This window comes from Canis lupus, chromosome 6 (genome assembly GCF_048164855.1).
Source record: "Canis lupus baileyi chromosome 6, mCanLup2.hap1, whole genome shotgun sequence".
Lineage (NCBI taxonomy): Eukaryota > Metazoa > Chordata > Mammalia > Carnivora > Canidae > Canis > Canis lupus.
The window spans coordinates 15,010,983-15,037,816 of NC_132843.1; the positions used below are offsets into that span (position 1 = coordinate 15,010,983).

Genomic DNA, 26,834 nt, shown 5'->3' on the forward strand with positions numbered 1-26,834 from the left:
TTCATTACCAATTTTTAAGAGTTTCATTACCAATTTTTAAGAGCCAAAGGGCTTTTGGGGATACTAACCTACTGTAGTATAGCAAATGGTTTTCTCTGTCATTTTTATTCTAATATTGTTCACAGTGGTTTTGTAGAACTGAAGTTTTCATCTCTATATAATCATATCTGTCACTTCTCTTTTGAAAATATTTTACTTATTTATTTGAGAGAGAGAGAACATGGCCACAGAGGGAGAGGGAGAGGAAGAAGCAGACTCCCTGCCAGGCAGAGAGCCTGACTTGACCTCAGTCCCAGGACCCTGAGATCATGACCTGAGCTGAAGGCAGAGCCTGACTGAGCCACCCAGGCTCTCCTTTGTCACTTCTTTCTATGCGGGTTCTCACTTTCATATTTTGCTTCAGATGCACCTCCCCACTCTAAAATTTTTCCCATGTTTTCATCTAGTGCTTTTATGGATTTAAAAAATGTTTCTCTCTTTAACCTAGCTGGAATCAATTTTTGTATGTAGAGGGACGTGAAGCACTACCTCTCCCCCTGTAGCCCTCACCAATGAGTAAACAGTTTTCTTGATACAATTTTTGTTTACAATTTAGAAGGTAAGTCTGAAAGGCAGGATCAGCTCCACATGAACCATACAGGCTGAAAGTAATTATTACTATTGAATCAGTATATATGCTGTCCAGACAAACAAAGCTCTGGTATCATCAGTGCTATCATTCTAGACACAGTTATAAGGGAGTTTACAAGCACATTATTAGGAACTCTCACAAAGTGGCACTTTTAGTTAACAATTTTGTGTTAATATGTTTTGTACATGATTCTCTTAATGTGATAACTGGGCAAAAATGTACATATTTTATAAACAGGTGGAAATAGTAAAAAGAAAAAAAAATAAGGGGGAAAGAGGTTGAATGACATGGAAGCTACCACTCTCGGCTGGCCAGTCCAACAACCATTGGCAATCCCTTCTCCTTTGCTTGCCTACACGACAAAAGAAAAAGTTTACAAACTTGATTTCCCAGCCTCCTCAACCAGGGTGCCCATATGGCCCAGTTCCAGCCAATGCATATAAGCACATGTCTTAGATATGTCTGGCCCCACTCCTTTCCCCTTTTCCACAAACCTGACGTCAGAGCTGCAAAAGACATCCTGTGTCTAGGAGATAACTAGCTACCCTGCTAAGTGGAGTGGAAACAGAAAAATCCTGAGTCTTTGATGACATTGGAAACCCCTACACCAGTCCTGGCCTGCCTGGAGACTTTTTATCATGCAAGATAATTAAATATTGTAATTCCCAAGTCATTGTTAGGTTTCCTGAAGCTGAAAGTATTTTTAATTGGTACAAGTGATGTGAACCCTATATTCTGGAAACAGTGAAACAAAACATTTTAATATTTCTTACTAATGCACTCATGAAATTATCATAGATTAATTTCTAGGGATTACTTTTTTATAAAGACTCAAAAAGAAACAATTTAAAATGATAGAATTTATTTTAATATATTGATATATATGTATGCACATATACTATTTTAAAAATAAGCATGTAAACTATAATTGTTATAAAACATAAAACAGCCTTAATTTAATATTATCAGAGTAGTAATATTATCAGAGTATCAGCATGTATAGACATCAGTCTAATATTGTTGATTTGCTTTTTAAAGTTAGGATACATAAAAGGTTTAGTGCATTGTATTTTATCTTATTTCAGTTTTCATATTCTCGTCATTAGGTATAAATACCCTTAGGAATGTGCCAACTTACAACTTACATTCAAATAACCAAAATCTCTTAACAGTTATTAAAGTACCATTAAGTCACCTAAAATGAGTAATCTAAAAAAATACTAGCCTAAATTAAAACCCTGAGGAATTAAAATCTTTTTACACAATAGTTTTGGTTAAGTGCAATTCCATGTCTGACTACTTTAAGGTCATACTTGGTAAGGCATAGTAAAAATAAAATCTACATGAGTTACAATCTAAATCTATATTTCATTTCTTGCTACAAAGTTGTTTTGTTTCCCCCAAAAAAGTAGTTTTTGCATGTCATTCTGGACCTCTTCACCACCTGCTGGCTCATCTGTTTTATATACATACAATAGTTAAGATTTGGGCACTAAGCTGAGCTGCCTTTATGTGATGGTTCAGACAAAATGCACCTAAAGAATTACATGTTAGAGAGTTCATGTCCATGCTCCACCATGGCCTGTACAAACTGCTTGAAGACTCGATCCATGTAAGTGGACTGACGTGGCCAGATTCCCTCCAGAAAACCAATATGGCCTCCATAAGAAGTAAGGACCAATGCAACATTAGGGTTTTGCTTGGCAGTTTCAATTGGAATAGCTTGGGGTAAAAAAAGATGAGAGAGGAAAGGGTAAAGAAAAATACGTAATTATTACCAGTTTCCATTACGGCAAATACACACTTTTAGCATTTCCCATCGTTACAAACTGAAACACCATGACTTAAATAAATATTTGTAATGACTATGGCTAATAGAATAGGTCTAATTTGTATCAACCATTTATATTCTTATAACAGGTCATGGATACAGCTAGGTACTGAACCATTATTTTTAGAAGAATCAATCCAAGTGTTTACTCAAAACATAAAAGTATGAAAAGGCCCAGTCTTGTTTTGAAACAATAAAGTAATTCAAGGTATGGTGAATCCTTACATTATGCTGTAAGATCCTCACTTAGGTATTACATCAGGAAAACAACAACTCATCACCTTCATGAGAACTATAAATTCATTATGGATGAATTTGATTTATTTTATATGAAGTTAGATTCCTGAGGGGCCAGTTGTTGGCCATCTTAAGGATTCAAAGTTATACAATGATTTTTTTAAAATATTGATTGATTGATTGATTGGGGGCGGGGAGAGAGAGAGAGAGAGAGAGAGAGAGAGAGAGAATGAACAGAGGGGAGGGGTAGAAGAAGCAGGCTTCCTGGTGAGCAGGGAGCCTGATGTGGAGCTCAAAGCTAGGACCCTGAGATCATGACCTGAGCTGAAGGTAGACACTCAACTAACTGAGCCACCCCAACACCCCTATACAATAATTTATATAGTAAAAACATATATAGCAAAAAAGAGTGCAATGAAATACTTCGTTTTGAAAATACAGTTGCTATATTTAAATAATTCACTAGTAATGACAATCTTCATATATGCTACAAAAATCTATCCCTTTTTTTTTTTTTATGATAGTCACAGAGAGAGAGAGAGAGAGAGGCAAAGACACAGGCAGAGGGAGAAGCAGGCTCCATGCACCGGGAGCCCCACGTGGGATTCGATCCCGGGTCTCCAGGATCACGCCCTGGGCCAAAGGCAGGCGCCAAAACGCTGCACCACCCAGGGATCCCTATCCCTTTTTTTTTTTTTTTTCTATCCCTTTTTTTAAAAGATTTTATTTACTTATTCACGAGACACACACACACACACACACAGAGGCAGAGACACAGGCAGAGGGAGAAGCAGGTTCCACGCAGGGAGCCTGATGTGGGACTCGATCCTGGGACTCCAGTATCACGCCCTGGGCCGAAGGCAGGCGCCAAACAAGCTGAGCCACCCAGGCATCTCTACAAAATCTGTCCTGAGTAATAACTTCACTCTAAAGGATGTGAATTGAAGTTGTTTTATTTTTATTTTTTCTCCCATGCTTAGAGTTCACAGTGAAAATGTTTTGATTTAAGATCTATAATGAATCACAACCTGGCATGAGAACTGTTTTAATTTCAGATACTGCTAAAGCTTATCTCCTTAATTAAGTTAAGGTGGTTGTTGCAGTATTTTAGACCTTTAGGTCTTGGGCAGAGTCTTAAGGGTAAATGAGCTAATTAAAGGTAAGATCTCCGTACCCCACACCCTTCTAATGAAGGAAAGGAAGCTGACACAGCTCCTCTCACAGTTCTCTAGGAGAACGAAGACCCTTATAAGATGGAGCTGCTGCTGTGCGCAAATTGCTGGTTCTAACGATGTACTCAGTTTGACCCCTCACAATGCTCCCTGAAGAATAAACTTCAAGATCCTAAATCAAGGCTCAGCAACCCAAGCCCTTGCCCAAATGGGTCCTGCACTCACATCCTTAGCCAATGCCACCTAAAGAAGAGTATCTCTTATCTTGGGATAAGGCATGTGAGCTCAAGGGGAGGGGCGGGTGAAATGACATATTATTTTTGCTATTCCTTTTTCACCTTACATTAAAGGCTTTGACTTAGAATGCTTCATTTGCCTCTGATTGAATTATTATGAGTCCAAATTTCACACTCTGGATACACTCAGGAATTTCTAACACTGATACTTACAGTTCTATCAGAAGAACAAAGACTGTGCCACGTTGGAGTCACGTGAAAGATGCTGGCTGCCTGTGCTCTCAGAATGCAGACAATTGCCTACTATTTCAATGTGGCAAGACTATCTTAAGGACTTGGGAAAGAACAGGGAATAATGAGTTTAAATTTCAACCAAGGGGGCAGGTTAAAATGCTGAGAAATTTTGGTTGGTAAAAAAAGAGCCTGTGAAATATTAAAAAAAAGAGAAACACTACACTTTCTTAATCCAATGAAAATAGGCTAAATAACCACCACATAATTCAACGAATACTAAATTTCAGTTTCAGTTCTTGATTTGTGGTGAAAGGCCAAAAAGTTCCAGCCATCTAAAGTCACTTGCGTTTATCATAAATCACACAATAAAATGATAGGTGATTTTTATTTTTATATACTTTGGGGGATTTTCTGAACTATTGATAATGCATATATGTTGTGTTTGTAGTCAGATTAACTCTTTTTTTTTTAAATGAAGTACTTGGGGAAAATGTTTTTAAAGTATTTGGGGGGAATAAGAAGAAACTTTATAAAAGCTTTGTGGGGGTACTGGGTGGCTCCATTGGTGGAGGATGAGTGTCTGCCTTCAGCTCAGGTTGTGATCTCAGGGTCCTGGGATCAAGCCCTGCTGTCATGTCAAGTGCTCCCTGCTCAGCGGGGAGTCTGCTTCTCCCTCTCTCTTTCCCTCTGCTGTTCCCCGCTGCTCATGTTCTCTCTCAAATAAATAAATAAAATCTTTTTTTAAAAAAAAAGCTTTTTGAAATTTCATTAGATAAAGAATTAGAGGTCAAGTCTGCTGATCCTCATGATGAATTCTTATCATCTTATGTTGCTTTGATGTATGAACACATGTGTATATATCTTTGCCACCAAATTCCGTATTTCTTAAATTACGAGAGCAAGGAAGTTAATTTGGGCATAATTTCCTTTTATACAGTATCCAGGGAAAAGCAGACTGTTTCCCTTCAAATGTGACCAGATGTGCTTACACTCATTGAGACAGTCAAGGACATCATGTTTATAAAGTCTCAAGTTTTCTTTCAGGTTAAAAGAGGAGAAAAGTTCCAAAGCCTTCTGCTTAAGAATCTGAGAAGACGGGATCCCTGGGTGGCGCAGCGGTTTAGCGCCTGCCTTTGGCCCAGGGCGCGATCCTGGAGACCCGGGATCGAATCCCACGTCAGGCTCCCGGTGCATGGAGCCTGCTTCTCCCTCTGCCTGTGTCTCTGCCTCTCTCTCTCTCTCTCTCTCTGTGTGTGACTATCATAAATAAATTTAAAAAATTAAAAAAAAAAAAGAATCTGAGACGAAAAGGCAAATGATGACAGTGAACTTATGAGGCAAGGATATTGCAACATAATTTGTCCAAAGAACAGTGTATTTGATAAGAAGGAAAGGTTATAAAAAATGAGAACAAGTGAAATATTCAAAGTCATAATTCACTCAAAACCTCTTAAAATGAACCAGATAAGGGTCTGTGAAAGCATTTAAAATGATCTCAGACATTTAGATACTAAATTATCAGTATCTATTTTTTTCTATTGCAGTGGAAAACATTTTATATGACATTTTACTTCTCAGTATTGTATGTTCTTAAAAAGAACAGTATTTTAAAATGGCTACTTCATATCAAGATGTATAGAAATATGTTAATTTTACCATGACTTGGTGAGAAAACATCATCCACAGAATTCAGACACAACACTGGGATTCCTACTGACTTCAGCCTACGATTGGGGCTGGCATCAGTATAATAATCATCAATTGTTTGGTACCCAAACATGACTGAAGTGAATCGCTTATCAAACTCTCTGATGGATTTAGCCTGAAAAATAAAAACAGATTATCTCCATCCTTGGAATTGAAAGAAGAAATCAAAATTTTACATAAATTTTCTCTCCTACCTTCATAACATGATCCATGTCTATTTGTTTTACAAACATGTGCCGGTGCCTGCAGCAAAAGAATTTCAAAGGTAAAAAATTAAGATAAAAAAAACCGAAGGTCATTGCTATCTCAATCATACCTAAAGTACATCATAATAAATAACTGAACAGTCTAACACAGGGCACAAAGTTGGCACTCAAATATTTACTTAATCAGATTAGCAGAAGTACATTGATATTTTTCCTCAAGACAATTTTTAAAAGTACTTTTTTTTTTAGAGAGAGAAAGAGAGGGCTGGGGGGGAAGAGGAAGAGGGAGAGAGACTCCTAAGCAGGTTCCACACCAAGCAAGGAGGTTAACATGGGACTCGATCTCACATCCTTGACCATGACCTGAGCTGAAATCAAGAGTTGGATACTTAACCGACTGAGCCACCCAAGTACCCCCAAAGTACTTTCTTAAAAAATTGAAGGCCACTGATCTATATTTATTTTTATTTTTTAAAATATTTTATTTATTTATTCATGAGAGACAGAGAGAGAGAGAGAGAGAGGCAGAGACACAGGCAGAGGGAGAAGCAGGCTCCACACAAAGAGCCCGATGTGGGACTCAGTCCTGGGACCCCGGGATCATACCCTGAGCCAAAGGCAAATGCTCAACCACTTAGCCACCCAGGCATCCCTGAACTAATTTTATAATAATACACATAAATATTGCTTCATAACAAGTTGTACCTACACACTGCTACTATTAAATCAATTTGACTAAAAAGGCCTTACGTATTGCCAGAAGCTTTCAATTGAATAAACCACCTGAAGACATTATTTTTAAAATGCTATGTTGAAAATTAAATTTTATATTTTATATACTTATTTTTTAAATGGTGGTCACTTTTCTTTTTTTCTTTTTAAATATTTTATTTCTTTATTTTTAAGTAAGCCTACACCCAATGTGGGGCTTGAACTCATGAGTCAGGAGTCACATGCTCTACCAGGTGGCTCAACGACTCAGAGCCAGCCAGGTGCCCCTTAATGGTGGTCATTTTTCTTTCTTTTTTTTTTTTTTTTTTAAGATTTTATTTATTTATTCACAAGAGACACACACAGAGTGGGGGGCGTTGGGGAGGCAGAGACACAGGCAGAGGGAGAAGCAGGCTCCATGCAGGAACCCCGGGTCTCCAGGATCAGGCCTGGGCTGAAGGCGGTGCTAAACTGCTGAGCCACCCGGGCTGCCCACTGGTCATTTTTCTTATAAAATCAATGTTAATTCCCAAATCATTCTCTTCAATTTTCTTGCTACTGTCCCCCTTTTCACTGACAATGAGTAATTAGTGATCTAACTTTTTAATATTTTAAGCAATATTTTATAATCAACATATCTAACTTAATAAGGCTAAGTTTAATGTAATATCTAATATCAACTTTTGGGATATCTATGGTTTTCAATAAGTCCTGTACAAATTCACTGGACTTTTTATTTAGCATTTATATTACATTGATTAATTCACCTAAAAACAGATGGTAAAAGTCATCAAAATAGAAACAGAAACATCTCTCCTTTGGTACCATACCAATTTAAATGGTAGAAGATATACAAACAATTCCAGAAAAACTAATGCAAACACAGTAGTCTGGTAATGTTAAGAACTGGGGCGGGGGTGGGGTGGGGCTGAGAATATCCAAGTGAAATGCATTTCCCTAAGCTTCTAAAACATATGCTTGCTTGTAGGGCACCTGGGTGGCTCAGTGGTTGAGCATCTGCCTTCGGCTCAATGATCCCTGGGTCCTGGGATTGAGGCCTGCATCGGGCTCCCCACAGGGAGCCTGCTTCTTCCTCTGCCTGTGTCTCTGCCTCTCTGTGTCTCTCAGGAATAAATAAAATAAAATCTTGAAACAAACATATACTTGTAAGCATATGCTTAAAAAACTATATTATTCAGCACTAAAAACACTTAGTACATTGCTTATTACCTAGGAAAGAATTAGATATTAATAGATTAACAACAGGTAGAAAATCTGGGGAAATAGCCCATAATGTTATTCAACACAGTCAACGTTAACGTTTTTAAGTCTTTTGGAATAATTTAGAACAGTGATCTTCAAAGCAGGGGCACATACCCTAGGGGTTGTAAAACAGTCCACTGAGATACAGAAAGAAAACATTACAACCTTTATGTACATTTTTAGCATTTACTTAAAACCTTTTTAGTTTTGTATATAAAAATGAATATTTGGGTACCATAGTAAAGGTATATAATGTAAACATAAGTATACAGATCTTAGCAGTGTTATATAACTTTTTTCTGTTGAGGCATGTACCCCAAAAAGTTTGGAGACATCAGATTTTAAAGATGACTTACTTATTTACTGAAGACTGGAGACAAGTTGTCAAGTAATAGTTAAAAAGCAGCCAGTTGAGTGGTTTCTCCAATGACTCAGAGCAAGCAAAAGTATTCCAACCAACTGAAAAAGTTGCAGCTGCCTTTAAAGGAGTTTTCGGCCCAATTTTGCCCAGGTAATTCAAAAGCAGCATTCTAAAATGGGGAGAAACAGGAAACTTTGTGAGGAATTTGTTACCTCTCATGATATCTTATTTTTAACTATGGACTTTACCTTAACTATGGAGAAGAAAAAACATAAACCAGTGTTTAAGACCTTTATCTTTGAAAAAATATGCAAGTATCTTCATTTTTTCCTTAGGTTCACATACTTATTTATCTTGTAGTTGGCTGTAATGTGAATAGCCAAGGCATACCGTTATTATGTGTATGTGTATCCTTGTATGAAGGAAAATATAAGAAAAATCCTGTGTAAGAGTAGGGTGGGTTTTTTCCTTCCTTTCTCCCTTCCTCCTTCTTTCTCTCCTTCCTTCCCTTGCTTTCCTTCCTCTCTTTCTTTCATTTTAAAAAATAATATTGGAGGTTTATTAAAAATATGCAAATCCTTGGGCCCCAGCTTCTAAGTGAATGTTTAATTTTGGTATGTGAGGGGTGTTTCAGGCCAATTTTCCTATAATGGGCAATAGAATAAATATTTTGGGCTTTGCTGGCCATATAATAACTGTCACAACTACCTAACTACATGGTTGTAGTGCAAAAGCAACTATAGATAATACATAAATGAACAGACATTGCTGTCTTCCAACAAAACATTATATATGGATGAGATTTAAATTTCATGTAATTTTCACATGACACGAACTGTTATTTTTCTGATTTTTTTCCAGCCATTTAATTAAAAAAATTTTTTTTTACAGACTTTATTTATTTAGGGGGAGAGAGAGATACACACTCACACAGCATGTCCATGTGCATGCGTGCACGAACTGTGGGGAGGGCAAAGGGAGAGCGAATCTTAAGCAGGCTCCATTCCCAGTGCAGAGCTGACATGGGGCTCCATCGCACAAACCTGAAATCATGACCTGAGCCAAAATCAGGTGTTGGATGCTTAAGTGATTGAACCACCCAGGTGCCCCTTCTTCAACCATTTAAGAATATAATAACCATTCTTAGCTCTTGGACAAAACAGATTGCCAGATTTGACCTGTGGGCCTTGGCATAGATGAGAGAGTGTGAGGAGTGGTTTTCAGACATGGCTGCATATTGTAATCACCTGGGGAGCTTTCAAAATTATCACAGATCTCTGGGTTTAACACTGGAGATTGTGAGTGATGGGTCTGGTTGCCTCTGAGCTCTTGCTTCCTAAATGTAGTCTCTAAAGGGCTCCCAAACTTAAGAGTTAGACTTTTTGAGTTGTGGTAGAGCTCTTGGCCCCCGAAGTCACTTGTTTTCTCTTCCTATCCTTTCCTGTTTAAGCTAATACAAATGTCAGAAATCCAAGTTTAACATTACCAAGAGAAAGGATGATAGCCTAAATTCTGTTTTTTATTATATATTTTTTTAAAGATTTATTTATCCATGAGAGACACACAGAGAAACAGAGAGAGAGAGAGGGGCAGAGACACAGGCAGGGGAGAAGCAGGCTCCTCACAGGGAGCCCTTGTGGGACTTGATCCCGGATCCTGGGGTCACTCACTACCTGAGCCGAAGGCAGACACCCAACTGCTAAGCCACCCAGGCATCCCTATTTTCTGTTTTTTATTACTCCAATTGTGGAGGTTCTGAAATAGAATGGATAAAAATTCTGTATTATTCTCTTTCCCAGCCCAAGTGGCTTGCAGGGAATGGGATGAGGCTTCAGATCAAAAGTGGAGATTTTGTTTTTGCAAATGACTCTTAATAATGACCGTATTCCTGGTATACAGTACTGTGGTTCACTACGTCATTTACAGAATGTTTACTTTCCTGCAAACAGTTCATTCCAGGGTCCTAGTTTTGGTGGTACTAATTCTTTGGCTGGAAGTCACAGTGTGCTGGGAAGTTGGTATAATGGGCAAACTGGAAGGGTTGGAAGGGAAGCTCTCAGGAGTAGGAAGAAACAGTAGTATCCATGGCCAAGTCAGCAGAGCATGGTGGGAAATACTTAACTATTATGCAAGAGAAAAATAATATCAAGATGTCACTCCAAAAAAGGTTGTTTTACTTTGATAATAAAAGGACTCCATTTTTTTTCACCAAATGAAAAGAAACAGAGAGACAGAAAAGGAATCCATGAATTAACAGACTTAAGAGGCGGGACGCTTGGGTGGCTGAGTGGTTGGGGATCTGCCTTTGGCTTGGCGCATGATCCCGGAGTCCCAGGATTGGGTCCCGCATCAGGCTCCCTGCATGGAGCCTGCTTCTCCCTCTGCCTGTGTCTCTGCCTCTCTCTCTGTGTGTGTCTCAAATGAATGAATGAATGAATAAATAAATAAATAAATAAATATCTTTAAAAAAAAAGAGAGAGACTTAAGAGGCATACTAATCCCAATATATAGATATTCTCTGGTTCCTGACTCAAACACACTGTAAAACCAACTGTCGTACCTGGGTGGCTCAGTGGTTGAGCTGTGGGACCTAAGGAATTTAACAAAAATCCCCTACCCCTGGACAAGCAGAGCAGGACTAACTCCATTTTGTGCTGCACCCGCCATCTCATGTATAACCCCCACATGACCTGCTTATTGCTTAAGGCACTCCCCCACCCTAGTCAAGCAGCTGAGCACACCCTTACTGGAAACTGGCTCATATAGGAATGCGGAACCCCTAACCGCCAAAGAATGTAAACCCCGCCTTTTGCCCACCAAACCTGCACACCAATTCTGACCAGAGTGATAGGCTAGTTCAAACGGTCACTATAGGGTAAATGGTAATTCAATTGGCCACCTGCATGCGGACCGACATGACTATGCAACTTTCTGTGTGTGTTACAATCTCATTGGCCACTGGCCTCTATAAAACCGCTACGCCTCTTAACCTCGGGGTCCAAATCCCTGCTCTGCTGTGTCGGGTATACTTGGATCCAAGCTCGAGCTTGCAAATAAACCCTCGTGCGCTTGCATGGTGTCGGCTCCTTGGTGGTTTCTCGGATTTGCAATCTTGGGCACAACAGAGCATCTGCCTTCGGCTCAGAACGTGATCCTAGGGTCCCAGGATCGAGTCCCGCATCTGGCTTCCCACAGGGAGCCTGCTTCTCCCTCTTTGTCTGTCTCTCTGTCTCTGATGAATAAATAAATAAAATCTTTAAAAAATAATACAATAAAACCAACTGGGGAAACTGACACTGACAAAACACTTGATAATTCTTAGGAATTATTGTTAGTTTTGTTCGGGTATGATAATGGTATTTTGTGTGTGTGTGTTTTAAAGAGAGTCTACCTTTTAGAGATACCTACTGAAATATTTATAGTGATATCTGATATGTATTTAAGATAATCAGAATTAGGGAGGAATGGCGGGTGATACTGATTAACAAGACTATTTGTGAGTTGATAATTATAGAAGCTGCATGAAGAGTTGATTAATATTGAAGCCAGATGATTAGTATATATGGGGGGTCATTATACTCTTTTATATATACTTAGAATTTCTATACATTCTTTATTTTTTTAAGATTGATTATTTATTTATTTATTTATTTATTTATTTATTTATTTATTTATTTATTTATAGAGACACACACACACACAGAGGCAGAGACACAGGCAGAGGGAGAATCAGGCTCAACGCAGGGAGCCTGACGTGGGACTCGATCCTGGGTCTCCAGGATCACGCCCTAGGCTTCAGGCGGCGCCAAACCGCTGCGCCACCGGGGCTGCCCTCTATACATTCTTTAAAGCTTGTTTACCAGCTCATTGGGAGCTGAAACCTGACTGGGTCTAGCATGGCGTGGATTCCTTGGCTAGACTCAGTTCTGGCTTAAATCCCCTACTTGGTCCCAGGCATCACAGGCTTGGGGATTACCCCAGTCTACAGGGGCACTGGACATTAGGATCTTCGACACTACGCTTTTGTCTGTTGCCTTTCCAAATGAAAAAAAACGTGTCAAGCTGTAAAACACATCCCCAAGTGGTAAGCCCACTTGGGAACGTGTCACAGTGCTAGGCAACTAGAAAGGGTGCTTCCTTCAAACAATTTACAAGACATTAATATTCAACCAGCTGCAAAGGCTAATGGTCAAGTTTTGCCTTCAGGCACTGAGGATTCAAAGTGACATGAATAGGCATTTCCCAGGAGCTTCTGAATAGAGAATCTGGGCCTGTTTATGTAAGGTCTGGCCTTTAAAAAGTCAAGAATTTATATGATTAAGGGGAAAACTTCAGCCTGCACCCTGTCCTCCACAGCTCACATTATGGGGCATAGGAAAGAGAAGTACATCGAGCACAATTCGGAGGTTCTGACTGGGTTTTCTGCTCTGATTCAGATTTCTTCCTTTAGTAGGTCAAGCCAGACCTTCCATGCTAATGTAAGAAATGTATTCTTTTCTTCTTAGTTTTATGTTTATCAGAATCTAAAAAGCTGTGGTTAACAACTATTTTTCAGAATCTATCATTTGTAAAGCCTGTTCATCTTCAAGTAAATATGCTTCTGAGATGTTCTGAAAATTGAAAGATAAATCAATTATAAAATTAGGAAAAAATATTTTCTATCTCATGTGTTTGCTGATTTATAAATGTAGTTTTGGTCAAGCGTTCAGGGAATCTAAGCATGGTAAAATTCCAGATAATTAAAATTTTGGATTTTATTAAGTTCATAATCATTGGAACAAAAAGACAAATAATTATTAGTAGAAATGAGTAAACATGGTATAAATATTCCAACTAATCCTCAGTGTAACTGCAAGAAGCACAAAGTATAATAATATTCATATGCTTAAAATAGCAGCTAGAGTAGGGGTTAACAATAAAACTTCAGTTTCTAAGAGACCATTCCAGGGTAGGTCCATCTGCCCAGCAACAAAACAAAACAAACAAAACCACCACCACCTGGAGAAAAAAAATTTGAAGGCCTCTTCAGCTGGAGAGAGCAAGAAGTAATTATTTCTATGATCGGAATGATGAAAGTCAGGCTACAAGGTCAGCTTCCTGTGTGGTGCCAGAGGACGCACTTACAGGGACAGCTGGGAGTCAGTACTTCAGGGAATGGGAAGGTCAACATGGCAGCTGCTGAATGATGGGAATCAATGTCATATGGTTTCAACAAGCCTCCAGGCTCACAAAATCCTGAGTCTCCCAAGGAAATACTTTATCCTTTTCACCACAGAGACCAACTGCCAAGCAAACATACTACAATTTGCCTGGATTAATTCCTTCATTCATTCAACCACACGTGGTAAAATAAGATAAAAATAATCAAACATTTATTTTTAAATGTCTCTGTGGCTTATAGTCTCCTGAAAGAAGCAGTCAAGTAAGAGCACTTCTCCCTCAGACATTTTAGGAAGGAAAAACCTTACCCTCCCATCGAAACCCCTGCTGCCAGGAAAGGAGCGGAAGGGTACAGACTGTGCACGTGGTGAATAACGGTCTCCAAGTCTTCGGTGTTAGCACAACAGTATGTCCTCGGTGTCTGTAAGCAGAGACAGGCAAAGTATAAAATTTGAAGTTCTAGAGGTTAATGACTTGTATAATGCAGAAATGTAAAAAGAGCAAGAAGACAAATATGAGAAAAAAACCTTTGTTTGAACATATTGTAACAATTTATCATCCTCCTATCTTGCAGTATATGCCATTTAAAGTCAACACTAGGTGCACCTGGGTGGCTAAGTCAGTCAAGTGTCCGCCTTTGGCTCAGGTCACGATCCCAGACTCCTGGACTGAGTCCCACATTGGGCTCCCTGCTCAGCAGTGAGTCTGCTTCTCCCTCTCCCTCTGCCTGCCATTCCCCCTGCTTATGTGATCTCTCTTTCTCTCTCAAATAAATAAATAAACTCTTTAAAAAAAATTACCATCTGAGTTGGCAATAACCAAAGACTTTGGTCATGCAAGGAAGGCTTGATAGAAATAGGGCAAGACCAACACAAATACCTTAAATTAAATAGAATACACAGTACCACATTCAAATGTCTCTCCAACTTAACAAGAACAGAGTCAATTTAGAAAGAAAAAGCAAAGAATTACACTTTAAAAAAAATTATGCCTGACAAAGCCAAAGTACTTCTTTATTTAAAAAAATAAGCAAGCTAGAAAACAAAAGAGAGTTTACAATAAGGCCACAAAAAAATTAAATTGTGGTTTGGTTTCTAACTGGGGAACTGTTTATCCTGAGTGCTGTCTACCAATGAGGTTGTGTGGTTTTCTGGTTTTCTGGTGTTTTGCCTTCACTCTAGATTAGGCAATTTCTAGCTGGATTTATTAATGACATATGTTCCTTTACAATAATATCTCCATACAGTCCCAGCTGTGCTATACTGCAACAGACATTTAGAATGTTAAAATATGTAAAGCTGATTATGCCTCAATACATAATGCATTAAAACAAATGGTTTTCATGTGAACTCCAGCAATAAGGGCTCTATTTCTATCAGGAAAGCTTCACAAATGCTTTGTTTGAGCTGTGGGAGGAGAGGGCAATCCTCTCTGTAGAATAAATGCGAGAGTGTGTACATGGATATGTGTGAGTGTGTGCATGTGAGATAAAATAACCAGAAACTGACTGACATGGAGAGGAAGCTGGTGAACGCTGCTATAATAAAAACAGTTACCTGTACCATTCCTGACTTTACTATTCCAATAAATGATGATCACAATAGTAAGGTTCTGTTCACCCACCATTCAATCGCTAAGGAGAAGCCTAAGATAACTACAATTTTTAATGATCCCTCCAATGAAACTCAACCTAAAGCATTCCCTACTGCCTACTCTCATCTCTTTGAGGTCTGCAAATAGGAAACTTTCCAAAGACAAATGCTAACCTGACAAGATTTACAGCAGATAACAGTTATTAAATAATTAATTCTGTGTCTACAAAACCCTAAGGAAAATCCCACTATTATATCTATTTTATATAGGAAACTGAGTTTAGGGAACCCTGGGTGGCACAGCGGTTTAGCGCCTGCCTTTGGCCCAGGGCGCAATCCTAGAGACCCGGGATTGAATCCCGCGTCGGGCTCCCGGTGCATGGAGCCTGCTTCTCCCTCTGCCTATGTCTCTGCCTCTCTCTCTCTGTGTGACTATCATAAATAAATAAAAATTAAAAAATTTTTTTTAAAAAAAGGAAACTGAGTTTAGGGAAGTTAAAAGATTCCTGGCACACCTTACCAGCTAATATGAGACTGAGATACTTTATTTTATTTTATTTAAAGATTTTACTTATTTATTCATGACAGAGAGAGAGAGTAAGAGAGAGACAGGCAGAGACACAGGCAGAGGGAGAAGCAGGCTCCATGCAGGGAGCCTGACGTGGGACTCGATCCCGGGTCTCCAGGATCACGCCCTGGGCTGAAGGCAGGCGCTAAACCACTGGGCCACCGGGGCTGCCCTATTTATTTTATTTTTTTAAGATTTTTATTTATTTATTCCTGAGAGACACAGTGAGAAAGAGAGAGAGGCAGAGACACAGGCCAAGGGAGAAGCAGGCTCCCCACAAGGAGCCTGATATGGGACTCAATCTGGGATCCCAGGATCACACCCTGGGCCAAAGGCAGATACTCAATGGCTGAGCCACCCAGGCGTCCCAAAGCTGAGATACTTTAAAACATACATTGTGATTAAATGCATTTGAGGGGTTCAAATTCAATGTAAAATCTAAATGGATTAATATCTACTACCATGCTCTTTCATAGTGACTGAACAATTTGTCACAAGAATTCAGGTGAAGAAATCCTTACTTGGTATTTTTATTACATGAGAGTCTCTTCACACTGCATAGCTTTAAAATTTCTCAATTATTTGTGACAGTCACCAACATGTACTCTTGTCATGCAGGCTTGAAGTGAATGCATGCTCACACATGAGTTCATACGAATATATACACAGAGGTCAAGGTATGAAAAAAATGGCCTGCGGAAAATTATTACAATGAGAAAATAGTGCCAGGAAGGACCTGGTTCCTTATTTACACACATGGATATTGAGGCTCAGCAAGATTGAGGAATTTGCCAAAGGTCACAAAGTAACAGAGCCTGGATCACATGTTTGTAATTAGTTAACTACGTCTTGTAAAGCACCTGGATACCATGAGGGATTTAGTCAATAAATCAGCATCTGGGGCAGCCCTGGTGGCACAGTGGTTTAGTGCCACCTTCAGCCCAGGACGTGGTCCTGGAGGCCCAGGATTTAGTCCCACGTCGGGCTCCCTGCATGGAGCCTGCTTCTCCCTCTGCCTGTGTCTCTGCCTGTCTCTTTCTCTCTCTCTGTCTCCTTGAATAAATAAATAAATAAAACTTAAAAAAATAAATCAGCATCTGGTATCATCAGATAGGAATTGATTTTTCTGTAAATGTTTTTCTCTAGATGGATTACATTAAGATCAAAACTGATTAATACTGGCATGGATCAAAGTTGCCAGAACTCTGAAAACTCAGCAAAACTAGAACCTTTACGACATGATCTGCTTCCTGCCCACTCCCTTGGTTTCTGTGGTGGTGTTACCCCATTCTCCTCTTGCTGCTGGCTTTCCATTTCCTGCCTGGTTCCTGTCATTCTTCTCACAACCGCAATGTAAGTACTCATTCCCAAAAGTCTTGTCTTAGGCCTGCATCTGCTCCTCTGGTCAATATTTGATTCTTGAAGGACTTACCCACCTTCATGGCTTTATCAAACCACCTCTAGCAATGACCAAACCAACTCTGTACCCTCTCACCTCATCTTGAGCTCTAGATCCAAATTTCCAAGTTCTAGTAGGGAGCCTCACTATTGTGTTGTCAGTACTTCAAATTTAAAATGCCCCAAAGTAAACTCTTCTCTTTATATAGTGCTATAATGCTTCTCCTAACTTCCCATTTTTTTAAATAAACAACACCTATATTTTCCTAGTTGAAATGATAGGTGAGGGACGCCTGGGTGGCTCCGCGGTTGAGCGTCTGCCTTCAGCTCAGGGCGTGGTCCCAGGATGGATCCCGCGTTGGGCTCCCTGCAGCAAGCCTGCTTCTTCCTCTGCCTGTGTCTCTGAGTCTCTCTCTGTGTGTCTCTCATGAACAAATAAATAAATCTTTAAAAAAACCAACAACTGTAGGTGAAAGCAACCCTCTCAGGTCCTCTCCCTCCTCGGGAGCTTTGTACTATCACTTTGCTATGGCTCAATAAACCCTGTTTTGCTGCCTACCACTCTGTCTGGTCTTCGAAGCGGTATGACCAAGAACTGAGGGCACGAATGGAGAGAAAAATCCCGTAATGCTGATCTAAGGACACAGTGAGAAGACTGCTATCTGTGAACCAGGTAGCTGACCTTACCAGGTCCTTTGCGCCTCCAGATATGTTTGCCAATCCGCTTGGGATTTTCTACAAGAAGTCTGCTGCAATCTTGCAAGCGACCACCCTGGCTGAATAGACAGGCCCATCAGGCCACACACCTCAACGTACCCATAGGCCCTAACTGACCAATGGGCTACCTACAACCAGGCAGAGTTACCAAAAAGGGAGCATTCCATACGTCCCCATACCTCATCTTACCCCTTTACTATTTTTTAAAAGATTTTATTTATTCATGAGAGAGACAGAGAGAGGCAGAGACACAGGCAGAGGGAGAAGCAGGGTCACCATGGGGAGCCTGAAGCAGGACTTGATCCCAGGACCCTGGGATCACGACCTGAGCCAAAGGCAGATGCTCAACCACTGAGCCACACAGGGGTCCCTCATCTTACCCCTTTAAATACAGCCCCCACCCACTGCCTCCTGGCAGGCAGCCTCTCCTCTGCTGTTGCCTTGCAGTGTCTTCAATAAACTTCTCTCTCCTAAAAAAACAAAACAAAAAAACCCCCAAAAAACCGTGCATGACATTGCCTTCTCCCTCTCCCTTAATTTCATAGCCAATAAATTGCCAAGTCCTGTAGCTTCTTCTTCCTCAGTGTCTTGTGGGAAACACCAGAAACCCCTTCTTTTCACTCTAGTAAAGGCCTGGTAGGTTAGATTCTCCTGAGACAGGATGGGAGGACCAATAGTTCATTTGGAGGTGATACCAGGAAGCACCAGTAGGGGAATGGAGAAGTGAACTAAGGAGGGTCAATAAAGAACATGCGACCAAGCAGTTTGTGGCTATGGGCAACAGGGATCCAATCCTCTTGAGGCACTTTAGGACACTATGTGAATTTGGCTCAAACTGATCCCAAATGAGTGGCAAGACTGCTGGGTTCCACTAGTTCCCTTCACCCACTGGTTAAGCTCTGGGACTCCTGGTTGGTCCTGAGCACTGGTCCAGGTGGCTCCAGTGGCTAGAGAAGCCCCTGGGCAAAGGGATGTGAGTGCTTGCAGGTGGAAGCCATCAGGGAGGCATGCACGGGAATTTTAAGTGCCACAAGAATAAGGCTGTGACAAGGGTATGGCACCAACTGTCTCCGTTACCAGGCCTTTTTGCCTCTCACTTGGACAGCTGCAATAACCACTTAACTGGTTAACTCCCAGCCTTTGCTTATAACCACTTATAATTCTATCTCTCTCTCACTGCCAGATTAATCTTCCTAAAGAACATTTCTAGCCCTAATCATGACAATATTTTTGCTTAAAATTCTTGTGAGCTTATTCACTGCTGACTGAATTAAGGACAGATACTTCTGCCAAGTGTTCAAGGCCCTCCACAACCTGTCAAGCAACCTTTCCAGGCCTATATTTTACTATTTCTCCATGGGTAGAGTCTGGTCAATGAGACACGTCTATAGTTTTGTGTGCTGGCTTCATAGTATCTTTGAAATCTATGTAAACTTCATCTGCCAAGTATCCTTCACTGTCAACTCTGCCTGCTGAAATCATGCCTTCCATAAACATCGGGTAAAAGGCCAAGACTTGGCCCCCGACCTCTATAACCTCACAGTCTTTCCCAATTCTACCCTTTATTTTCCCAGCCAGTCTGCTCCTGGCCCACATTATTACCTACTTGTCCTATAACTATCTTACCTCTATCTCTGACAGTCAATACTTATTGAAACACACAGGACTGAAAAATGAAAAGACTTGATTGATTAATAACTTCTGCTGGTGCAAAACTATATGGTTATATCACATGACGTCTTGCTACTTGATGGTTCCAACAGGAAATATCATATGCTTGCTTTCTTCCCAGGGCTTGACTCTCACCAAAGAATGGATTCATGCAGGATACACAGCAAAGATACTAATTGCTAGGCCTGACAGAAATTTTTTTCAGGTCTAAAAATATAACTAGTGGCTTTTTAGACAAAACATTGGTTAATTCTCAGTTGCTAGGGCTACTAATGCAACCAGCAACTAATCCTATTGCAGTAATTCCTGTCTTTTTCCAAGCTTCCAGAACAGAGGTAGAGTAATCCATATCTAATGAGAAAAGGGATTACGGGAGACCTCGCAGGATTCAGCTGGGGGGTGGTGGTGGTGGTAAAAACTCTTTTTTACAGTGAGATGAGGATGGGAACAGTATTCTGGAAAAATGAAGAAAATCTAAAGGATAGATAACCTTCCAGCAGATGTTTGGGCATAAATATTTTACAAGTTAGAATAATTTGAAAATAATTACAAACCAAGATATTGTTCAAGTTGTTCAACTGCAGCTATGATCCGGGAGAAACAATAGTAGTTTGTTTAATGGCTTTTAGAGGTTCGTTTAAAGAAAATTACTGAAGACAAGATGAAGCAAAAATAATTCTTAATTGTTCACACATAATAGGAAAGGAATAAAGCATGTATTTTATATTCATCTATGGGCTACATACAATCTATCCTTCTTAATCAACTTCAAAAAAATAGATAAACTGAGTTCTCCCTAACCTGAAAGAGAATTTTCCTGTCCTGGTTTAAAGGTCATTTGTTTTAAAATGCAAATTTAATTTAAAAAGTGTTTTTTTTTTTTTTTTTTTGCCTAGAAACAAATTAAAATTCACCGTTAATCAGGTAGCCTGACTCTCTCTAGCTATTCTGGGAGGAGATGAATTTGCTAATCTGAAGCAAAAGCCATAACCCAGGACCCTTCTCTCAGTACTGCAGTGGCCTTACATCCAGTTCTGAAATGGGCCAGCTAGGATTTTAGTTTTCCATCCAGTAAAATGACAACTGAAAAAGACACTTATATGCCTTTTTAAAAAATCATTTCAATTTTGGTTGGCTGATGAATTTACAAGTATAGGTAGTATGCTATGACAGGGGCAAGTCTTACACTAACACCTCAAGGGTGTCTGGTTCAATGACCAGAGTTTGATAGTAACTTTTGCTACAAGTAAAATAATAATTTCATTTTTATTTTATTGTAATGTCTGATAATCATTTGGAACTTAGAATATTTCATTTTACAGCCTTCCTCTTTCAAGTATCTAAAGGTCTGTAACTGAAATATTGGCTAAGATGCCCCTCAAAGGAACTCTGTGACTCTTGGGTGCACCTAGGCTCCCAGAAGAAATCATCCTTTCATGAGTACTAATCATGCTTCGGAACTGATCTCTGTAGCGTGTTTTTATTGTTGCTACTGTTTTGTTTTCATTCCACCCACCCCTGGCCTAGTACTAGTGGCTAGATTTGCCTCTAGTCATTTGCCCACATTGATCTTATTTTTGGAAGATGAGTCTGTTAAACAGGAAGTCAGAGAAAACAACAGTATAATGAAACTGGCACTTTAATGAATAATCATTTTACATAGTTGTTGATAGACATGTAAAGTGACTAAGTGTCTACATGTGCCAGGGACTTTGATCGCTTCTTTTTTTTTCTTTAAAGAGTTTTATTTATTTATTCATGAGAGACACAGGGGGAGGGAGAAGCAGGCCCCATGCAGGGAGTCCAATGTGGGACTCGATCTCGGAACTCCGGGATCATATCCTGAGCCGAAGGCAGATGCTTAACTGCTGAGTCACTCAGAAGCGGTCCCTTTGATTGCTTCTTAAAATAACTAGCCACAAAACAAAGGGCCCCTGGAAATATCCTGGCCACCTCTGTGGGCAAGACGGCCTATGTGCCACATTCCCATTCATTTCTACATGGCTATAAACAAATGCACTCAAGCATATGCAGTCATGCTGTACAATAAATGACTGCAGTTTCGTAGTGGCTTAGAGCAGATCAGCCAGGTAGGCAGGAGTAATCCTTGGTCAGGTGCCTAAGAAGCAAGTCTTGTGCCCTGCCCTGGCTGGGTTTGGCACCAGAGATGGCTTGCCAGGGTCAGGGTTCCAAGGGAGGCTATCACCTCACAGCAGTCTTCAGCCCTGCCTGTACTTTAGACTCACTGGGAAGTATTAAGACAAATCACAGACGCTTGGACTCCACCCCAGACCAAATGAATCAGGATCTCGGTGGGGGATGGGGTCCAGGGATCGGTGTTTCTTAAAGCTTCTCAGAGGATTCTAATGTGCAGCCAGGGCTAAGAACCAACTGCTTGGAGAGCAGAAGAATAAAGAATAGGGTGAGAACTGAGCCAAGGGAGGAGGAGGCTGCAGTGACAAGAATGACAAAACCATCTAGAGTGACTCGGAAAGAGGGAAACCTAGTGCTATGGGAATTCCTTGCAGTGCACCAGGAAGTGCTGCCAAACATCGCATACCTTATAGGAACACCTGCCCCATATTAAATTCAATAAATGGTAGCTAACTATTAAATTATTGTCATTATTATTCCTAGGAATTCTTTAATTAACATTCTTTTTTTAAAAAAAATTTTTTTTAAGTTTTTATTTATTTATTCCTAAGAGACAGAGAGAGAGGCAGAGACATAGGCAGAGGGAGAGGCAGGCTCCTTGATGGGATCCCAGGACCCCGGGATCACGACCTGAGCCAAAGGCAGATACTCAACCGCTAAGCCACCCAGGCACCCCTAAAAAAGATTTTATTTATTCATTTGAGAGAGAGAGAAAGGAAGCACAAGCAGGGAGGAGTGGTAGAGGGAGAAGCAGACTCCCCGCTGAGCAGGGAGCCCAACAAGGGACTAGATCCCAGGACCCTGGGCTCATTACCTGAGCTGAAGGCAGATGCTTAACCCACTGAACCACCCAGGTAACCTAAACATTCTTTTTCTTTATTTGAAAATTGTTTATCGGGGATCCCTGGGTGGCGCAGTGGTTTAGCGCCTGCCTTTGGCCCAGGGCGCGATCCTGGAGACCCAGGATCGAATCCCACGTCGGGCTCCCGGTGCATGGAGCCTGCTTCTCCCTCTGCCTATGTCTCTGCCTCTCTTTCTCTCTCTCTCTCTGTGTGTGTGACTATCATAAATAAATAAAAATTTTAAAAAAAGAAAAAAAGAAAATTGTTTATCTATAGAGAATTGCACAATCTTTTGTGTACCTACCACTTATACCAGTTGGTATTACTGAACTGGACCTATCAATGTTAGGAAAAAGTTCTAAAGGATTCAACACATTCATACCCATGTTTGGCTGAGATCAGCCTTCCTGGGTTGTTCTGATCAAGTGGAGGAGGGAGGCAGGGTTTATTTCTGGAGCACTTAGGAAAGAGCAGATGTGGATGGGGCACAATGGTGCGGGAAAAGGTATGGTGTGTGGGAAAGGGGGTGCCTGAAAGTATGAATATGACAACTGAATTGTGCCCTGACACTGCCCTATATGTTCCTCTTCCCTCAGACCATAAGGAAGGTCCTTAATCCCTTCTAAATGCCTATTTCAGAAAACAGAGCTTAGGAGGAGAGCCCTACACCCCTCCCATCACATTAACTTCCAAAGCTAAGGTGGAAAACCTCCGTAGGAAACAAGAGCAGATTTCTCTAGATCTGAGTCCTTCATGAACCACCCATTATCTAATGTTGAGGTAGGTACCCTCTTGTTGAAAACCCTTTTTATCTCTAACCCTGGATTTTTAGCCTGACTTGACTTAAAGCCAGTGCTGAAAGGTAAAGACATTCCAACAAACAGCCTGAGTTTCTGACCCAAGACCACCAATCAGGTTTATGACCTCAGGCCTGTCACCTCCCTTTTCTAGAGGCATCTTCACCTAAAAAATGAGCTTTTCAGGATTAGAGGATCTCTGAAGCAAAGTGCCAGGCAAGGGTGAGATAAGTGCTCAGAATGTAAAATGTCAGAATGTAAAATAAGCACACTGCTTCTCTCACCAAGAGAATATTGCTATGACAAAAAAAAAAAAAAAAAAATTCTGCTCACTTCCACAGTGTGCTTGGAACTGAAGGTGACTTACATTCTGTTGCAGTCCCTTGTCTTGTCAGGGGCTGATATCAGATAACATGAGAGAAGTGGAATTGATCCGTAAAGCCACATTTTGAGCAGTACCTGCTTTAAAGTATCTTCTAGCTTCTGCTTTCCCTTTTGGCTCTCCCTTACCTGCTGAACTAGCTCTAACTTGACTGGAGAGTGCCTGAAGGAGGCTTTTCTTTATCACAGCTTTATGAGACATGATTCCATGCCATACAATTCACCTATTTAAAGTGTACAGTTCATGGGTGTACTCAGTGGGTTAAGCATCTGCCTTTGGCTCAGGTCATGATCTCAGGAACCTGGGATCAAGCCCTGTATCACATCGGGCTCTCTGCTCTGCAGGGAGCCTGGTTCTCCCTCTCCTTGCTCGTGCTTTATCTCTCTCTCTCTCTCTCAAATAAATAAATAAAATCTTTAAAGAAATGGGTTTTAGGATATTCAGAGTTGTTCAACTACCACCACAATTTCAGAACATGTTTACCTCCCTAAAAAGAAACCCTTTACCATCAGCAGTCACCCTCACTCTCTCATCCCTAGGCAACTACTAGTATACTTTGTCTCTATAGTTTTGCCCTTTCTTTTTTCAAGATTTTATTTATTTATTTATTCCTGAGAGACACAGAGTGATGCAGACATATAGGCAGAGAGAAGCAGGCTCCTTGTGGGGACCAATACAGGACTCTATCCCAGGAACCCTAGGATCACGACCTGAGCCAAAGGCAAAAAAACCCCTGGACCACCCAGGTGCCCCTTAATATTTTATATAAATGATATCATACAACATGTGATCTTATATGACTGCCTTCTTTCACTTAGCATGATATTCTCAAGGTTCATCCATGTAATAGCATATCAATAGTTCATTCTTTTTTATTTTTTTAAAGATTTACTTATTTATTTATTTATTTATTTTATTATTTATTTATGATAGGCATAGAGAGAAAGGGAGAGAGAGGGAGAGAGAGAGAGAGGCAGAGACACAGAAGGAGGGAGAAGCAGGCTCCATGCAGGGAGCCCAATGTGGGACTCGATCCTGGGACTCCAGGAACGCGCCCTGGGCCAAAGGCAGGCGCTAAACCGCTGAGCCACCCAGGGATCCCCAGTTCATTCTTTTTTAATGCTGAATAATATCCAGTGATATGGAAATACTACATTTTCCTTACTCATTTATCCTTTGATGGACACCTAGGTTCTTTCTATTTTTTGGTTAATATGAATAATGCTGCTATAAATATTCATGTATAAGTTATTGTATGAAAATACATTTTCATTTCTCTTGGTTATACACATAAGAGTGGAATTGCTGGGTCATATGGTAATTCTATGTTTCACTTTTTGAGAACATGCCAGACTATTTTCCGAAGAGGCTAGGAGGTAATTGTATTTTAACTTTTTGAAGAAGTGCCAGACTCTTTTCCAAGGTGGCTATTTTCCTATTATGCCTAGAGACAAAGAAGTCTGTATGATACCATAAACAAAAAAAGGGGGGGGGCACTATATAGCTTTCAACAAACTCAATTTTGCCTTTGTAAATTATCATTCCTAAACTAAGCTATAAACATAATGCTTCATAAAGTAATAATACTAGGGAGTGTGTGGCTAACTTGGATTCCTGGATTCCTAGCCTTGAAAACCCAACTGCAGAGAGCAAGAAAAGGTACCATCTACTCCAAGGGCTCCAGGAGCCCTGCAGGAATATCTGAGTGTCCATCTACTGAGACTAGGGCTTTCTGTTTCCTATAGTTAACAGTCCCAGGGAGGGCAATATGCAGGTTTCTCATTTCCCAGTGAGCAAGGCTTTTGGCTTTTCCACAATTCTGCAATGTGTAATTGGAAACGAGGACAAGATGGTAGTGGAAAATTTCTTTCTTATTCTTCTCTGCAGAAGTCATAGTAATCCCTATGAATTCCAAGTATATCACCAACATAATTTCAGCAAAACTTTTCCTTTTGCATTTCTTCCACTCCTAAGAAAACTGCTTACTCTAAATTCCATTTCACCTTTGCCAGTCTTTAATTTCAGTTGGAGAATGTGTCTTCCTGTTTGATCTTTGCTGAATCATCTTTTGTTCTTTGTTATGCCTTCAGGAAGGTCTCATTCTGGATCTGAGCCACATTAAATCCTTTCTGGAACAAGGTGAGGTATAAATAAACATAAGAGTTCCTCTAGTCTGAAATAGTAATTGTTCAGAGCTCTAAGGCAGAAAGGAGGATTATCAAGGGATTTAAAAATATCAAAGATAGTTCTAATAATCAATATTGGCATCTCATTTTTATGATCCATTAGGGTATAAGAAGTACATATTAAATTATAATTAATTTACTCCCTTAAGTTTCTTTTTTAAGGTAGTTATTTTAAAGCATATAATTGTGTTTTTTTTTGTTTTGTTTTGTTTTTTGGTGGAGGTCCAGGTGTGCCCACGCACCTGGAGCCCCCTAAAGCATATAATTATAATTACATTTCAGTTATTTTATATCTTTACTCTTTTTTATGTTAAATTACATTAGCCTTTGTGATACAGATAATTGCTGGGATGGGGTGGGTTGGGGGAGGTATTAGTTCATCAGAGTGCAACCCAGTGCTCTGTATAAGACTCCAGAGACCTGGGACACCTGGGTGGCTCAGTGGTTGAGCGTCTGCCTTCAGCTCAGGGCATGAACCCGGGGTCCTGGGATTGAGTCCCAGATCAGGCTCCCTGTGGGGAACTTGCTTTTCCCTCTGCCTATGTTTCTGCCTCTCTCTGTGTCTCTCATGAATAAACAAAAAGTCTTAAAAAAAAAAAAAAAGACTCCAGAGACCAAGCTACTCTTACCCATTCACTTAGAACTCTAAATTCTTTAACATTAAATAGAAGTTTTATAAAAAAAATAGAAGTGCTTATTTGTTTACAATCCCTTAGTAAGAACACGAAGTGTTCTTGGAGGTTTTTCAAAAAACCAATAAACGTTATGGCTAAAAGTT

General features: G+C 40.2%; 1 protein-coding gene across 1 annotated transcript in view; it reads right to left on the minus strand.

Moving 5' to 3' along the window:
* Positions 1-1,476: 1,476 nt before the first annotated feature.
* The window catches only part of ABHD3 (abhydrolase domain containing 3, phospholipase), a 51,262-nt gene continuing 25,904 nt past the window's right edge, over positions 1,477-26,834 (minus strand). Inside the window, exons 6-10 of the mRNA XM_072828517.1 lie at positions 14,058-14,170; positions 8,585-8,758; positions 6,243-6,291; positions 5,998-6,163; positions 1,477-2,353 (exon numbers count right to left, since the gene is read on the minus strand). Coding sequence (XP_072684618.1) covers positions 2,175-2,353; positions 5,998-6,163; positions 6,243-6,291; positions 8,585-8,758; positions 14,058-14,170 — 681 coding nt within the window. The 3' untranslated portion in view covers positions 1,477-2,174. The remainder of the gene's footprint in view (positions 2,354-5,997; positions 6,164-6,242; positions 6,292-8,584; positions 8,759-14,057; positions 14,171-26,834) is intronic.